Genomic DNA, 18085 nt, shown 5'->3' with positions numbered 1-18085 from the left:
TCCCTCTTGGCTACTTCACATGACACTTTAATCTCAACATTTATTGTTAGACCAATGACACATAGATCTACCTTAGCACTAAATCGATCCATTTAGTTTTGAACATATTGAATTTAAATGGAACACAAAATAAATAATGTAAATGTACATGACTTTAAATCAACCCTCGGTAATAATTCACCTACAGCATATGAACAATTCCTCCTCCTTACCTCCTAGTTTATAATCTCAGATTCATTCTAGAACCACTTATACCATTACTTATACGTTATACGTACTAATACCATTTATGAGGTGAATGTAGAGTGACTCATCTCTTCAGACAGTAAAAAGTTCCTTTCAAACTCTGCTATAAAAATGGTATAAAGGCTTTAACACATCGTCTACTACCTACCTACCTTATTTTTAAGTAAAAAATGGTATGAAACATTAAAATGTATGAACAATTGGAAATGAAAGATCAATCATGCCAGAAAGAGACCAGTTTTCTTGCTTTTACTGAATAATAGAAAATATTTTATTGACATTTTAAAAGACATCTTTTTTCGCTTTTACCATGATGACAGAACCCACAGCTCACAGTCCTGCAGGAATTTTAAGACACAAGGAAAAAAATTAAAATAAAAAAAAATGAACCAGGATTTACACACACAGTGATCTCCACCTCTGACTGTTATTCCTTCCCTTGTGTCATTATTTTTTGTGGAGCCTCGTTCTTTTTCCACCCTAGCTACATACAAGAACAGAGAGGAAGCAGTGCTTTATGTCATCTTCATAAACACAAGCTATACATAATATACACATGTATGTATCTGCTTGTTGGATATTATTCACACAAGATGCCAAACCATGAAGACACATTAGACAAAAATATAAAAGATAGCATGAAAAATAACTTATGCTATTGCATAAAATAAAGGGATGACAAAAACCTGTGCACAAATCACATTTAAAACATATTAAGGAAAATAGGTCATTAAAATGTTTTGTTTGATATGTCTTCGTATAAAACGGCTACGTTTGCAACACCAAATATTAAAAAAAAAAGAAAGAAAGAAAGCAAGCCTTCAGATAATATGAGCAGTATGTCAGACTTGACAGTAAATATCTTATAAAATTCCCTGACTTGAAAATATTGCAGGATTAACAAAATTAAGCAACACTAGCAAAACAATGAATTGCACATGAACAAAACACAAACACCAAAGAAAATTTAAGATACGTCTCCAAGTCCCTTATATACACAGGCGCCATGGCCCATATATGGGTGAGTGCTTGATTATGTATGTTATTTGATTTTGCATGGAACGTTGTAAACCTGTCTATTGCATCAGCACACATCCTGATTACGGGCTCTGTAACCTGCTGCAAAAAGCTGAGAAATGTCTTGTTGGCTAATTGGAGTAGATATTTTGGCTGATAAACATCTTTTTTTTTTTTCTTTTTTTTTTAAAGCTACACTTTTTGGATTGGCTTCATGTGGTAAATTGCGTGCAACACATTCTTTCCATTGTGTCCTTCAATGTAGTCACTGGAAACTGTATTAATGCTGCATGCAGTAAAAAATGCATATTCTCCTGTGTTTATGGAGAGACAAAAAGTGCAACCTGTTTGACTACAGACTGATGACACACTGGTGATCACATACCTACTCATTACGTGTGTGTGTGTGGATGGCTACAGAATTTGCCACTTTTTAATTATTTGCATTGTATCGGTTAGTGCTTTCAGCTTCCATTAATGGATATGCCTGTGTTTCTACATATTTGTAAGCCATTTATATGGGAGTGTGTTGGAGAAAGTGCATGTTTCTATCAGTGGGTTTCCATATTTAGGGATAAATGTTTGTTTTTCTGCATTTCTGGGCCATGTCTATGCACTCAGCTCAGTCCTTCTACATGTTTAAAGTTTATTTTTTGGAAGTGTTTGAGTTTGTCTTTTCTACATGTTGTAGGCAACGTATATAGGGTCGAGCTGGTCGGCGAGAAAGCCGTCTCTCAGGTGCATGCGCTGTTTCTCTCCACGTGAGTTTATAGGAATAACGCCGGTATCCACGACGACCACCACACCCACGATGAGGTAATGCTCCTCCAGAACTACGTTGGTTACCATGGGAACCAGGTCCAGGGCCTCCTGCTCTGAACCGTCCAGCTCGACCACCACAACCAGGAGCTTAGTCCAGGTGAACACGGCACTGACACACACGATCAGAAATCAAGTTCAGAATGCAATCAAGATCAAAACACACACACACACACACAATGGAGAGATCCAAACTATTCTGTTTGTGCACTAAGCTTCTTGCATAAATCATCAATACACCTGCTTCTGTATTAGTGTGTATTAGTGTATTACTAGTAATGTGCATCTCTGTGTGTACTCACCACTCTGTAATACTCTTGTGGGTTCGGATGATGGAAGTCTCAATGTCAATGGGGTGGTACTGCATTCCTCTCAGCTCCATTGCCTCATCCAACGCTCCCACTACATACAGAGCATCGTGCCTCTCTACAAGAAAACATGTACAGAAAATATGATGTTCAAATCATCATTTGATTTCATTTTATTATTAGGTCCAAAAGTGAGATAATAAAGTCAACTACAAAATTATTAGCACCCTGGGTATAGGTAGCTTGAGTACATTTATAAGAAAATAATAAAGTATTCAAATGAACTGCCAAAATTCAACCACCACATTTCATGGTCCACCAGAGACAATATTTTGGACCACTGCTACACCACAATAAAGGATGCATATCACTCTGTCCCCAGAGCAGCTTTAGGACTCTCTGACCACTGCCTGGTTCATCTTCAAAGGCCAAAATTTAAATCTGCTAAACCTGTAGTAAGGACTGTAAAGAGATGGACCAGCGAAACAGAGCAAGCCTGTTCGACTGCACTGATTGAAGTATTTTTGAAGCTGGTGTCACTGATCTGGACGAGCTCACAGAGACTGTAACATCATATATCAGTTTCTGTGAAGATATATGCATTCCTACCAGGACTAATTTAATGTTCAACAATGATTAGCCATGGTTCACAGTAAAACTCCAACATCTTCGTCAGGCCAAAGAGGATGCCTACAGGGAGGGGGGTGGCTAAAAGGAGCTACGCTAAAAAGCTGGAAAACCAGTTCTCTTCCAATGACCCTGCTTCAGTGTGGACAGGCCTGAAAGACATTACAAACTACAAGACACTATCCCCCAGCATTGAGGCCAATCAACAACTTGCTGAAGACCTGAATGAGTTCTACTGCAGATTTAAAATCCTAGTCTAACACCCCTTGCCCGATCTGAACATTCTACACAGCTGTTAACACCTCCAGCAATCCCCCTCCTCCTACTGCACTTCAGTTCAGTGAAGATGATGTGCCCCAGGTCTTCCTGAAGCAGAAGAGAAGGAAATCACCAGGCGATGGTGTCACAGCCTGTCTGAAAACCTGTGCTGACCAGCTGGCCTCCATCTTTTCACAGATCTTCAGTAGATCACTGGAGCTGTGCGAAGTCCCTGCCTGCTTCAAATGTTCCACAATCATCCCTGTCCCAAAGAAACCCAAGATAACAGGACTCAACGACTACAGACCTGTTGCTTTAACGTCTGTGATCACGAAGTTGTTTGAAAGACTGGTGTTATCTGAAAAACATCACTGGACCCTTACTGGACCCCCTGCAATTTGCTTACTGAGCAAACACGTTGGTAGATGATGCAGTCAACATGGGACTGCACTTCATCCTACAGCATCTAGATAAATCAGGGGCTTATGTGAGGCTCCTGTTTGTGGACTTCACTTCGGCCTTTAACGAGATCATCCCAACACTCCTCCGGACCAAACTAACCCAGCTCTCTGTTTCTAGCTCTATCTGTCAGTGGATCACCAGCTTTCTGACAGATAGGCAACAGCTAGTGAAACTGGGGGAATTCATGTCAAACAGCCATACCACCAGCACTGCTGCCCCCCAGGGTTGCGTCCTCTCCCTACTGCTCTTCTCCCTTTACACCAATGGCTGCACCTCTAATGATCCATCTGTCAAGCTCCTGAAGTTTTGCGGATGACATTACAGTCATCGGCCTCATTCTGGATGGTGATGAGTCTGCTTACAGACAAGATGTTGACGAGCTGGCTGTCTGGTGTAGTCTCAACAACCTGGAGCTCAACACGCTCAAAACAGTGGAGATGATAGGTGACAGGAGGAACACCCCTGCACTCCCCCAACTCACCATCATGAACAGCACTGTAACATCAGTGGATTCATTCAGGTTCCTGGGCACCACCATCTCTCAGTACCTGAAGTAGGACACTCACATTGACTCCATTGTAAAAAAGGCCCAACAAAGATTGTACTTCCTTCGGCAGCTGAGGAAGTTCAACCTGCTAACACAGGTCTACTTAGCCGTCATTGAGTCTGTTCTGTGCACTTCATAAACTGTCTGGTTTGGCTCAGCTACAAAATCAGAAGACTACAGAGAACAGTTTGGACGGCTGAAAGGATTATTGGTGCTCCCCTGCCCACCCTTCAAGAACTGTATACATCCAGAGTGAGGAAAAGAGCTCAGAAAATCACTGTGAAAATCACAGCTCCTTTTTGAACTTTTGCCATCTGGCCGGTGCTACAGAGCACCAAATAGCAGGACAGCCAGGCACAAGAACTTGTTTCTTCCCCCAAACAATCTACCTCATGAACAGTTAAATGTTCCCCCCATTGTGCAATAAAAATATGTGCAATAACCTTATATTTATTTGTTACCACCCTACATCCCTACATCTCATCCTATTCTATACCTACAATTAATTTTAGTTTTCTATTTAAATGTGTATTTCTATTTCTTATCCTATTTTTTATGTCTGTATATTGTTGTTGTCTTTGTGCACTGGAGCTTGTGACACTAAAACAAATTCCTTGTGTGCACAAATATACTAAGCAATAAAGTATCCAAGCTCCATGCTTGTGGATTCTTCTAATCTGCCCCAGGGGACTTGGGTGGCCATGTGACCTTGATTCTGTAGTAATTTACCTTTTGCAATCATTACCCTGCTGGAATATCAAACCATGTCTCAGTTGTAGCTTTTTGGCAGAAGTCAACATGCTTTCAGTCATTTTACACTATGTTTATTAAGGCAACCAATAAATATACAACACTAAATATATGTACAAAAAAAAGTCTGGTCATCAGATTATTAGAAACCATGCGGTTGTGTTAGTTCTAACTTTCATAAAATTTAAAATTTAATTAATACGTAAGCATGCTGTTCTGACATCCTATGTATTTAATGTTCCGTTCATTATTTATCTGTTAAACACACTTCAAACACTAATCACAAATGAAAACCATCTACATATCCCTGCAACATTTCCACTCAAACAGGAGAAACTCTTTATATTTGTTCTATCGAAAAAATGTTCACAATATTTAACTTTTTTTTTATTATAGCAATCTGAGGATTATTCCAAAATAAGAGACACCCATAAGTGCAATGCAAATAGGATATTTAAGAGTTGCTTCTGCCAGGAGCTCAGACCTGGTCGCAGAACTTTCAACAAGATGATGAAGCTAACATATTTCTCAATAAGCACAGAAACGGACAAAGAAACACAAAACAAATTGTATGCAATGACCATCTCTGTTGATTTGAACCCTAATGAATCCCTGTGGTATGAATTGAAGAGTCAAGATCACATGCAGAAAAGTAAAAGATATGTTCACTCTGTATGGGGGAGTGTCTTTAGACTTGTTAAAACTTTACTGTAAGACACTGTTATATTCACCCTGGGTACGGTGTCACAATTTACAGTAAGGGTGCAGATCATTTTAAACCGAGTGCACTATATAAACATGTCTATAGAATTCTACACCATGCCATTGTACGTCTGAGCTAAAAAAAAATACTGATTGCATTTTTAGATTTATTTTTGCACACTTTTCTGAAGGGCGTCAATCATTTTGGAGGGCACTCAAAAAGTGTTCACCCCAGGGTCGGGAGATCGTGAGTCGAGTTGAGCCCGTGGCCGAAAGTCAGAAGAGCAAAATGCTCCTCGGTTAGTGGGACAGTGTACTCCCTCTCCCCTGTAAGTCACAGTAACATTACCCAATAGAGGGTGTCAGTGAACTTGTGTATACAGAACGGAGTGTACAGGCTTTCTCCAAGGTTGTTATGCTTCTCTGTGACACAGTTCAAATAAGTTGCTGAGGTTAATTTTACGTGCCTCAGAGGAAGCAGGTGTTTGCCCACCTTTCCCAGTTGATAGCTGTGTAATGGGTGGGTGGAGGGTGCAGAGTTAGCAACTAGAGCTAGTGGGTGAGGATTGGGCAGATAATATTTGGGAGAAAAATAAAATTCTGCTCTCAAGTACAGACATCACACACTAAGATGTATATATCAATATATATACAGTATACAATGCATACACACTCACCTCCACTGGCATCAGTGAGTTCTGTCCTGCGGAGGAAGCCGAGGTAGCCGGTTCTTGCCCAGACAGTTTGTGTGTCTCCAAAACTGAGTCTGGAGCTAAAATGATCCAAGCGAACATTCTCCTCTCCGAATACGGAGAAATATCCACTAGCATTCTGACTGCTGTGCACCCATATCTGCACACACACACACAATTTCCATATGCTTGTCATATATACATACACCTATATTTACAAGTTATCAATTCCAGTATATCATGTTAATATATATCATTTGCTCTACAACAGCCTTTGATTGGTCTAACCTCTCCTAAATGAGAATCTCCAATTGGCCCCTTCGTCTCTGGATTGGCGATGATGATCCGGACACCTGGTAAGATCTGCATATAAAAGCAAAAGAGTTTGTATTTACTCAAATACAATATTTTCATCAAATCACACGATATATTTAAGTTTGTTAAGTACTTTCGAAAAAGGTTGCATATTTGATTTCTGACCTTGCCGGACTCCATGAGAGGTAAACTATGCGGAGACCCTTTTTCCACCAAGCGTACTCTACAGCACACACACATTAACAGCTCTGATTAAAAAAACAACAACAACAACAACAACAAAGATAAACTCTACTTACAGAAAGCATGTCAACTTTTCATATGGATGTGCTACCTGTCATGTCTGAGTGCTCTCATGTCCACATAGACAGTCGTGGGGTCTGGTCCTGAGGTCCCCTACACACACACACACACACACACACACACACACACACACACACACACTTTTACAAATGAAGCAAATGCTGCAACGGGCCATTCAGCTATACAATATATAGTCAAATGTATATGGACATCTGACCATCATACCCCTTATGTGTTTTTTGAGCATCCCATTCCTGAGTTAGTTCTCTGTGTAGTGCTATAATAACCTCCACTAGATTCAGCCATAAGAACATTAGTGTGATGAGGTGCAGAGGCACTGGCGAGGAGGCCTGGGTGTCGTCAGCAATTCAGTTCATCCCAAAGGTGTTCATTGGGTTTGAGGTCGGGTTTCTGAGCAGGATGCTTGAGTTGATTTACTCTAACCTTGATAAACCATAACCCACTGTGTACAGGGACATCGTTATGCTGGAACACGTTTGAGGCTCTTAGTTCCAGTGAAGGGAAATTATAATGCTTCTGCATACAGAAACATTCTATACAACTGTGTGCTTCCATCTTTGTGGCTAAATATGTGGGAGTGGCCACCCACAATCGTTATGATGGTTGGGTCTACAAACATTCTTCTTTGTATCACACAAGGATTCCTCAAGGTTATTTATTCACCTTCATGCAGTCAATGTATTTATTATATTGTATTCATTATATAGTGACTATGAATCCATTAAAGTAATGAAGTTGTATTATTTTTGGTTAAATGCGCTGATGTTAACTGACCTGCAGACACACAGCAAGGTTCACCCTGCAGCCGAAGGAAGTGCTGACAGCACGAGGGTGAAGCCCAACATCTTTAAAAAGCTTGGAGAAGGACTGAGTCAGAGAGATGCGAGGTCTCTCCTCTGCCACCACCACACACGTGCGGACACGGGACAGGTCCAGTCCTCGTGCCTGAGAGACAGATAAACAGAGAAAGAGTTAAAGTTACAAGGAATACATATGAGTGCTGAAAAGTTCTAAGGTAAGGTACTGCAATTAAAAGTGGTGTTTATAAATGGATGAGCGGATCCTGTCATTCGTAGTATACATGCGAGTCTTGCTTTTGTGAAAGGGACCATGTGTGCATGTGTGTGTGTAGATACACACCTTGAGCGAGTTAGTGAGTGTGCCAAGGGTCTTGGTACAGAGCTCCATGACTGAGTAAGAACAGAAAGTGTCCCTCACTTTAAACTGGCTGACGGAGAGCAACCACAGGGCCGGGTTTACCTCTAACTCTGCTGGAGGAATCAGTATGGACTGGTGCCCTGCATACACACTACACACACATTACATTAATTACAGATAATATAAACATAACATAAAACCTCATTAAACCCTAATCAGGATTAGTTTTATATGTGGAGGTGGAATAATGTATTACTGATGGAGCTACGAGGTTTTCGCCCAGTAAAAAAAGTCAAACCTGTTTTTGCTACTGTAAAATGACCAAGTAGAAATGACCTTGGGTAATAAATATCTAATCTGTCTGTACTGATATGTTGGTAAAGATTCTGTGAGATAAGGAAGTTTCACTTTTTCTATTGTCTCTTACATAGGTGACAATAAATAACTGCAACTGGCAGTTATAATAAAGATTATGTAGTCTCCACACTGAAACTTTTGGGGGTGGTGATTATGTATACATTGTGGAAACACTCATCTCTGTATTTTCACTTTTCAGCGTTCACTTATCCTGTGCAACATACATTCTCTCTGGCAAGATTTCCTAACAGACATGTCTCAAAAATGTATCCAGGCCGAATAGTACTTCATCTGCCCCCATTACTCTGTTACCTCTCTATCAAGCTGCATTCTACCCTAAGCAGCAAGAGATTTGCATCAGAGCAACATTTTATCTTTTCACTTCTCTCATGCTAGAATTCAGTGGGCTGAGGAGAGGATGGGTTTTACGACTATAAAGTGATTTTCTACCTGCAGAGGCACCAGATGACAAAGCCCAGTCCACAGTAAGGGTCCAAACACACAGCTACTTCACGGGAGGGATAAAGCTCACATTGCAACTTTATAGAGCGACATAAAGCACTGGTAGCATTGTGAGACATCTGTGGGGTGAAAAGACAGAGACAAAAACGAGACAGAATGTCATCATCTTCATTACCACCAGAAAATGATCAAACCACACTGACTACATTTACACGAAATTACATCAGTGGATCGCACTTTTTGGCTCTGTAATAACACACATTGGATTAATTGAGGCGCAGAATCTAAATACATTTTTAATTTAAGCCAGTCATTCGAAGGGGTCATCAGGGATTGGACAAATTGGGGAAAACATTCATTATTATTAATCAATGAAAATGCATTTTGATTTGTAATCCCTGAATTTTGTGAGCAACAGACTTAACCAGACACTCTGTATTCTGTATATTTTCAGTTCCTATTAAGTCTTCTGTGAAATGTATTTAAATGTATATCTGGCAATATTCAGATATTAAGTCAATTGCAGATTATTTTCCACTTTTGGCCCTGATAACAGGGTGTTTAGCAGGGTTCAGAGCAGTCCTAATGCAAAAGGAAGTTCACTCCAGTGTTCACTTGCATAATCTTCTACATGTGAGCTGGTATGTTTTGCATCTTGGCAGATCTTTTCCTTCAGGCTTCCCTCTGCATATAATCTGAGTGCAGCTTCATCTTCACTTCCACTTTCACTCTCTAGTGTGGTTCAATTAATGTCAAAAAGTGATCCTGACTGAATCGACCCGAGTGCTTGAAGAGAACGAAGTGTGTATTGTGGGCTGCAGGCAGCATTTTTCTGTAGATATGAGCAGAGGGCTGCAGTGCTGCCAGGTTTGCAACATACAAACATGCATGTAATGTAAAGAAAGGTTAGATTAATGATGTTAATCTACCTAAACAAAACCCAAACAGCAAACAAATCAAAAGCATCCCTTTCACTGGGATTCAGACTCTGCACATGGACCACTAAGAGGTACGTGGATATGACTGTTGATCTCACAGGTCTTTTCAAGACATTTTAATATCAGTACACTCTGATATTAAAGGCCAAACGCAATTATCTGATCTTTAATTTGCTTTACTGGCAATGATACTCATTGCTGCACATTGTATAACGCCACAAATCACAGAAACCAGTTGCATAATACAAAAATGTGAGGACAAAAGAATAAAAAAAGCAGCGTTTCCTACATGAAAGGCCACGTCTGATTGAATTCCACATGCAGTCAGATATACTCTACACAGAAAAACTCTTTAATAAATGTACTTTAACATTATAGTCCAGATTTCATTTTATATCCAGTGTGCTGTTGAGTGAAAACACTGATAGAGTCAAGTCATGCCCATCTCTTTAAAAACATTATAAGCAGGAATTTTGTGTACCTTCATCTTAGCATGTTCTGCGATTGTAACAGTATTTACTTTTACATTAGAGAGTGTGTGTAAGTACCTTTACTCCAGCAAGCATGCCAGTGGTGGACACACTGAAGTCTAAGTAGGCCAAAGACTCAGGATCACATGGCTTATACAGCAAATGAGACCGTCTCTTTGGCAGATCGTCTTAATCACACAAACACACAAATATATATATAAATATATAGATATATAAACATGTAGTTCTCTCTAGTCTGTTTGCTCTGGTTATTTTTCTCACATAACCCTCACCTGTGTCCAGGACAGGTGGCCATGATCGTAGGTCCACCACAGCTGATGCCTCTTTAGACTTCAGAAGTTTACTGATTGCCTGTGTGGTCATAACACACCCTGAACGGCTCACCTACACACACAAAATTGTGGTTAAGTGTCTGCAGTTATGTGAGAACACAATCATTTTTATAGTCAATAATTTAACCAGTGTAATTCTTAATACATCAGTCAGCCATAACATTAAACCATCTGCCTAATATTGTGTAGGTCCACCTGTGCCATCAAAACAGCTCTGACCCGTCAAGGCATGGATCCACAAGACCTCTGAAGATGTGCTGTGGTATCTGACACTAAAATTTTAACAGCAGATCCTTTAAGTGCAATAAGTTGTGAGGTGGGGCCTCCATAGATCAGACTTCAGCACATCCCACAGATTCTCAAGTAGATTGAGATCTTGGGAATTTGGAGCCTTGAACTCTTTGTCATGTTCCTAAAACCATTCATGAACAGATTTTTCAGTGTGGCAGAGTGTATTAAACCTGCTGAATGAGGCCACTGTCATTAGGATATACAGTTCTGATGAAGGGGTGTACTTTGTCTGCAGCAATGTTTATGTATGTGGTATTTGGTGAAATGCCAGGACCCAAGGTTTCTCAGCAGAACATTGCATCACACTGCCTCTGCTGGCTTGCCGTCTTCCTACAGTGCATCCTGGTGCCATTATTGCTCCATGACCCTGTTGCTGGTTCAGCATTTGTCCTTGGACCATGTTTGGTAGGTACTAGTGACTGCACACTGGGAACTGCTCAAAGACCTTATCTGCTCTGACACAGTCATCTAGCCAACACATGCTGTGATAATCAGTGCTATTCACTTCACCACACTTTTAATGTTATGGCTGATCAGTGTACTTTCCATATGTGTGACGCTGGCTTTCAGGGCTGTCATATAAAAAGGTAGATTCATGCAGGCTGTTTGTTATAGTCATCTAAAGTCTTTTCAAAGGCGACATAGACCAGAAGAATTCAACAAAAAATGATTCAACTAACATGGCTGAAATTCCAGTGTTGAACTATAAATGATTTAGGGCTGTAAATAAGATATTTCCAAGTGGTTGTGTTGTTTTGCAGAGACACTTCATTTTACCTCTTGAAAAATCTATTACAGTCTGTGAAAACTCAGTGTCAATGTCCAGTCAGTGTCCAGTCTGGTAGCTAGTCTCTGATCATATGAGTGTTCTTCAGTTATATAATATACAAAAATTCATATGTTTGGAGCAACAGAAGATCTGCTATGGAAACCTCAAGTTAAAAGTCACAGAACTACAAGTAATTTTTCCCCTACGCTGATCTGCTCTGCTGCAGTAATTAGTTGGTACGGACCACTGAACAAAAACTGAAACCTGGACCCCTGTTCCCCAGTTGATAAGCCCAGACCCAGAACTAATGCAGGTTGTGTAATCATCACTGCATAAGCTGTGCTCATAATTCTGTAAAATGAAGTAAAAAAAAAAAACCCTCTACATGTATAGATTTCTCGTTCCAGTATGAGGATGTGTTGGTGTATTTACCTCCACAATCATTTTGACAGTTGGCAGAGTTGTAGAGATGTTTTGGGGATGAGGTGGCCGGACAGTGATGGGGATACAGCCAGCATACAAACAACCGTAAAAAGCAGCAATCAGATCTAAACCTGTGACACACAAACACACACACACACACACACATCAGAACATGCAGAGTTATAATGGTCTCCAAAAATCTGAGTCCACACTGAAAATCTGAGACTTTATTTATTTATTTTTATTTATTTTTAAATAAGTAGAAGATATTAGTCATTTTGAAATGTTTAAAACAAGGACAGTAATTGCTCAATATATTTTGCTCTATATTAAAGACTCTGCAGTATTTCCAAAAGGTCCGATATTTCTTATGCCTAATCTCTTCCGTTGAAGATTGATTTGTTCCGAAAAGGATGATATTATTATAGGCAAACTCGTCCATGCTGGCTTGAATGCACAAAAAGATAAAGAGGGAACATACTAAATACAGCAAGAACTTAAATTCATGTAAATACATTTTACTAATAATAATAATAATATGTAAAACTTAAATCAATAAATAAAATTATTGATAATTAATGAAATAAAATATTTAAATATACATTTAGTTCTCAGTAAAATAATTTGTAAAACATTTTCTGTATTAAATTAGAAAAGAACAAAAAATAAAAGCACTTCACTAGTGCTCCCAGACTTTTAGTCCACATGGCTGTCCTTATTTCACTCTCTCAGTGAGGTTTAAAATTGTCCTCTTCCTCTTATGACTAACCCGAAAAGGAGTAAATAAAAAAAAAAAAAAAAAAGTGAAGTTACCTGGTGGATACACTAATGCTACATGATCTCCCTCTCGCAGTTGTCCTCTCTCAAACAGAAGTGCAGCAATCTTCTCTGCTCTTTTATGGAGCTGCAGACATGTTAGAGAACTCCCCACTGCCCCCTTCAACACACAAGCAAACAATTTAAAGTGAGAGAAATGAGTGTGTGAGAGTTTAGTTTATGCTCTGCTATGAGTGGCATCTAAAGAACCACACACCGTGTTTACAGTGTCACGTGATGCGTGTGTGTGTGTTTGTATTACCCTTGAATTAATGAGTGTGTAAAGTATGTGGTCAGGTGTAGTTTGAGCTCTCCACTGCAACACCTCAGGCAGGAAAAGGAACTGAATCATACACAAAAAAGAAAATGTTCAGAATAAAAACGTAAGTTTCCTAGTGTCCAATACATGTTCTTATACATCTACATATCATCAGTCACTTGCGTTGCTGTATTTCAACTACACGGCCTGAACGATCTGTTACAAATAAGTAAATGTCATATGTACACATTCACCGTGCACTTTATTAGGAACTACTTGACACCTACATATTTATGCATTTATCTAACTGGACAATCATGTGGCTGCAGCGCAATGCAGAAAGTCTTAGAGACTTCCTGTCAGCTCAGGTTTCTATTTCAGTCAGGTTGGGTCGATGTGTTCATGCTGTTGACACTAAATTCTCAACCCTCCATCTGCATGTCAGGGTAGAAATTGAGATTTTTCCAGACAGGCAATGATTTTTCCAATCTTCAGTTGTCTAGTTTTGTTGAGCCTGTGCCTAATGTAGCTACAGTTTTCAGTTTTGGCTGACAGAAGTGGAACCCAATATGGTTTTCCGCTGTTGTAACCCATCTGGACTCAAGGTTTAACATTCTGAGATGCTTTTCTGCTCACCATGGCTGTAAAAAGAGTTTGTTTGAGTGACCACAGCATAGCATTAAATCTGGCCATTCCTCTCTGAACTCTTTCATCAACAAGGCATACAAGTCTCACCCACAGCTTAATTAACAGCTTTTGGTTTTATTTGCATCATTCTGTGTGAACGTAGAAGACTGATATTTATAAACATCTTAATATAGGCAATCCTATTAAAATGGCCACGCATATTTGAGACTGATATTTGTATCTGACATCCTCTTATTTGTCACATACATAGAATACATCACATAGAATGGTGTCTTGACATTTTTCTCGACAACTATAAATTATTAGCATTTGGGATTCACTCAACGTCTTTCATTACTTCACTCCAAATAGAAAATTGAAGCACATTAAGGCAGACGTATCAGACACAGACATGAGCATGCATACAAACCTGATCATTGTCTTCCTGACTGAGGTCTCGCCCACTGGCCTGAGCCATCCGCTTTCCTGCCACCAGGTTCCCCACCATAACAGAGGCAGGGCCAACCTCTGCAGCGCACACACACACACACACACACACGGATGAAAAATAAAACTGGACGAAAACTTGGACTAGGCCTATGAGGCAAACCATTACATGAGCAGATGTGGAAATTTACTAATACTTATATATAAACGTAAAAAAATATAATAACCAAACATTATTTCCCAAGGACCATTTTATTATCATTATTATTATTATTTAAAACATACATTATGCACTGGATGACACATACTGTACATATTTTTATAGCCATGTAGATATTTGAGTTAATATGATCTAACAGAGTGTTGGACCATGGATTCATCATTTCAATAATAATTCTGCTATTTTCAAAACCTATCACAGTGTTCATGTTTTTTTATTTTTTATTTTGATGCCATACATGTAAACAATTCCAGTTGGCCAAGCCCTCAAAAACAGGCCGCTCTGATAATGCCACTGGCATGCGGTCAGAACAAAATACACACATACAGCACTCTACACACAGTCCACACTCACAGAATCACATGAGCATAAATGAATGATGAATACACACAAAAATGATGTTTACCAGGTTGTTTCTGTCGAGGTTTGGGCAGATTGGTGACGCAGGAATGAGGGCACATGAGGACGTTGCAGGGGTGCAGAGCTCCATCCTGGAACAGCTGCTTTGTCTCAGACAGGTGGATTCCTCCAAGAGGAGTTTTAGGCAGAGTATTAGATGGAACCAGTGCCAGGCAATACACACCAACCTGATGGATACTATCTATAGCCTAGAAACACACACACACACACACAAAAAATTATATTAAGACGTTATATTAATTCTTTTATATGATAAATGTGTTAGGCAAAGCAGGAGGGAAAACTAGTTTGTTATTTGATAGTTTATATACACCCTATACCGATGGACGCATTATTTTTATAGAATTATGGAATACATTATGACTACAGAATGGCTCAAATGTACCTGTAGTACTCTGCTCATCCACTGAAAGCTCTCCTCTTCAGTAGAATCTGGTCTCTGCTCGGCCACCACCACGATCCTCTCATCATGAAGCACAGTAATGGAGAACACGGCTATCCTACAGACACACACAACCACGCACATTACAGCACATACACTCTGGGGTGGAAACCTTTTATACTTTTCATAAACAGAATTACAGAGATCAAAATCAACACAAAACACACACACACCTTCCTCTGTACACAAACTTCATGGGTTCAACAGCAAGTGCAGTAGCAACAATGTCATCACCGTTGTGTCTCCGGCCACCAACTTGCATTAATCCATCCATCTTCCCGGCAACAAAGATGGCTCCACCTGGTCCTACAAATCCCAATAATCCTGAGCGCACAAACACACACTCACTGACTAACACCCCACTGCCTGATATAGGGCACACCTACAACAGAGAGAGAGAGAGAGAAAGGAAACAAAATTATTAAAGAACAAGGCAATATTAATGAACATCATACAGTTAATTTGAATAAATTGTATTTTCTACATTACATTATTAAGAAAAATCTTTTCTAAAAAAGTGTAATATTGCAAGTCACAAATCACTCTAAAGTTTACTGAAGCTACATTGGGGTAAAATCCTCAATCAAGGATTATTTGTAAAAATCCATGAATAAAGGAAAGTTCTTGATAACGTGTTCTAATCACGTCAAAATAAAGAGATGTATTTACTGAAATAAGTGAAATCTGGAAACTTCTATAACAAACTATAACACACTAATAGGAACAAACTCTAACGCACTTCAGTAAAAACACCGGGTTGCATTTATTGTTGGATTCAATCAGAAAGTTTCATACCTCAAAAGTGTTTTTGCTCATGCCCGTAAGACCATAATAGGATGTTCCTGTGGCAATGGATGACACACAGATCTCTCCTATCTCATCTGTTTTACACAACTGAGGAACACCTTCCAGCTTCACCACACACATCAGGGCTGAGACAGAGAAAGACAAGGAGAACTGAACAAATGTAGATCTTCTAAAACACTCCTTTACTCAACTGAGTGATTATTGTGATCTGTTATCCACACACTGCTAACCTCCTGGCATGGGAGAGCCAACATCCTGCAGCGTGAGGACAGACAGTTTTTCTCCCGTGTCCACCCGGATGACGCCATGACTCAGTCCCATCATACTGAGGACTCCTCGACCTACAGGCTTAGAGCTGCCGTCACACGGCCTGCACACACGACACACCACGCATCACAACAGCTCACCAGTTTTCCCTCAGCCTCCAGCAGAAAAGCGTTACACAGATGTCTTCTCACAGTTATAGCAGTATGATGGAGACAGTGGGTTTACCTTCTAACAGCTACGGTAAGAGCCTCTGGTGAACTGGCACATGGACAGATGACCTCTGATTTCAACCCTAAACTCTGAAACACGTTCAGGAATGCATCACATGATGAGATTGACCCTGAGAACAAAATCCAAAAAAAAGAAAGAAGAAGTGTGAAAAAACGTCAAGGAGATGGATGTATCTTTAAGGGAATGAATGTTGCAGGATGAGATATTTCTGAATTAACACTCCTCATAACACACACACACACACACTCACATGGATTTGCTCCATCAGCAACTAGCAGCATACGGAGGGAGCTCAGGTTGATGTCACTCTGATCTCGGTATGCTATCAGAGCCCAGTGAAGATCCCTACTCTTCACACACACCACTTTAGCTACACACACACACACACAATATGGTGAAAAAGAGAAAGAAAACAATGATGACAAAATCAAAAAAAGATCAGACTGAAATTCTGAACAAAGCCTAGTTGTTTTCAGTAGAGGGAAAAAGGCTGCCAATGTGTTTACCTTTATAGTGACAGACTTTCTGAACCCAGGACAATGGATTTACTTTCATGAGTGCATATGGAACACTCACAGTGTGAAGCATGTTGAAAACACTCTGCAAACATGGACAGCAAGTTTGTCAAAAAGCAGAAAAGAAATAACAATTCTATATAATATTTAACTGTGGAGATAAATAATCACCGATAAAACGCCATGCCACAGTCCTACATCCTTCTTAAAATCCAACACATTCACAAGAGTCTCAGCTGAAACACACACACACACACCATAACTGTGTTTTCATGTTTCATATAAAGGTTTTTCTACTTAAACAAGAGTGAAGAGTGTGTGTTTCTGTTACTGTGTACAGCTGACCGTGTGCATCTGTGTCTTTTACCTTCACTGTATCCACATGTGTGTGTGAGTGTTTGGCAATGTGTGAGCATGGCCATTCTTGTCACAGTCACTCCCAGAACACTTCCATCTTTGCATGTCTTATACTAAGCAAAAAACAAACAAACATCAATAAATAATCAGAACTATTAATAGTTAAAACTATACAAATCTTACAGATATTAAAAGATAACAAAATAAGAAAAAATGTAAACCTCAATATACGCAGTGTCATTGTTAGCATCTTTAATTAGAGGGTACCACTCTCTGGGAGGTTTCGATAAATGCTTCGACTCCGTCACAACCCACAACAGCTTTGGCCAGCCTGGGAAAAAAAATTAAATAAGAAGGCAAACATGAACCATAAGCACAAGTTCCAACTA

The 18085-nt window shown here is 39.6% G+C and overlaps 1 protein-coding gene across 2 annotated transcripts in view; it reads right to left on the bottom strand.

Moving 5' to 3' along the window:
- Positions 1 to 494: 494 nt before the first annotated feature.
- The window catches only part of dip2cb (disco-interacting protein 2 homolog Cb), a 43890-nt gene continuing 26299 nt past the window's right edge, over positions 495 to 18085 (bottom strand). For both annotated transcript variants that reach the window (XM_058418670.1, XM_058418671.1), the window contains exons 13-38: positions 17918 to 18027; positions 17707 to 17809; positions 17511 to 17575; positions 17331 to 17424; positions 17075 to 17194; positions 16819 to 16933; positions 16557 to 16696; positions 16315 to 16451; positions 15693 to 15901; positions 15463 to 15577; positions 15064 to 15265; positions 14421 to 14518; positions 13367 to 13447; positions 13102 to 13225; positions 12298 to 12419; positions 10746 to 10857; positions 10531 to 10640; positions 9033 to 9163; positions 8208 to 8376; positions 7842 to 8012; positions 7078 to 7139; positions 6909 to 6966; positions 6717 to 6791; positions 6414 to 6588; positions 2385 to 2508; positions 495 to 2194 (exon numbers count right to left, since the gene is read on the bottom strand). In XM_058418670.1, coding sequence (XP_058274653.1) covers positions 1942 to 2194; positions 2385 to 2508; positions 6414 to 6588; positions 6717 to 6791; positions 6909 to 6966; positions 7078 to 7139; positions 7842 to 8012; positions 8208 to 8376; positions 9033 to 9163; positions 10531 to 10640; positions 10746 to 10857; positions 12298 to 12419; positions 13102 to 13225; positions 13367 to 13447; positions 14421 to 14518; positions 15064 to 15265; positions 15463 to 15577; positions 15693 to 15901; positions 16315 to 16451; positions 16557 to 16696; positions 16819 to 16933; positions 17075 to 17194; positions 17331 to 17424; positions 17511 to 17575; positions 17707 to 17809; positions 17918 to 18027 — 3275 coding nt within the window. In that variant the 3' untranslated portion in view covers positions 495 to 1941. The remainder of the gene's footprint in view (positions 2195 to 2384; positions 2509 to 6413; positions 6589 to 6716; positions 6792 to 6908; positions 6967 to 7077; positions 7140 to 7841; positions 8013 to 8207; positions 8377 to 9032; positions 9164 to 10530; positions 10641 to 10745; positions 10858 to 12297; positions 12420 to 13101; positions 13226 to 13366; positions 13448 to 14420; positions 14519 to 15063; positions 15266 to 15462; positions 15578 to 15692; positions 15902 to 16314; positions 16452 to 16556; positions 16697 to 16818; positions 16934 to 17074; positions 17195 to 17330; positions 17425 to 17510; positions 17576 to 17706; positions 17810 to 17917; positions 18028 to 18085) is intronic.

This window comes from Hemibagrus wyckioides, linkage group LG20 (assembly GCF_019097595.1).
Source record: "Hemibagrus wyckioides isolate EC202008001 linkage group LG20, SWU_Hwy_1.0, whole genome shotgun sequence".
In the NCBI taxonomy this organism is placed as follows: domain Eukaryota; kingdom Metazoa; phylum Chordata; class Actinopteri; order Siluriformes; family Bagridae; genus Hemibagrus; species Hemibagrus wyckioides.
The sequence above is the reverse complement of the archived record's forward strand: the minus strand, read 5'-3'. Positions and strand labels throughout refer to the sequence as shown.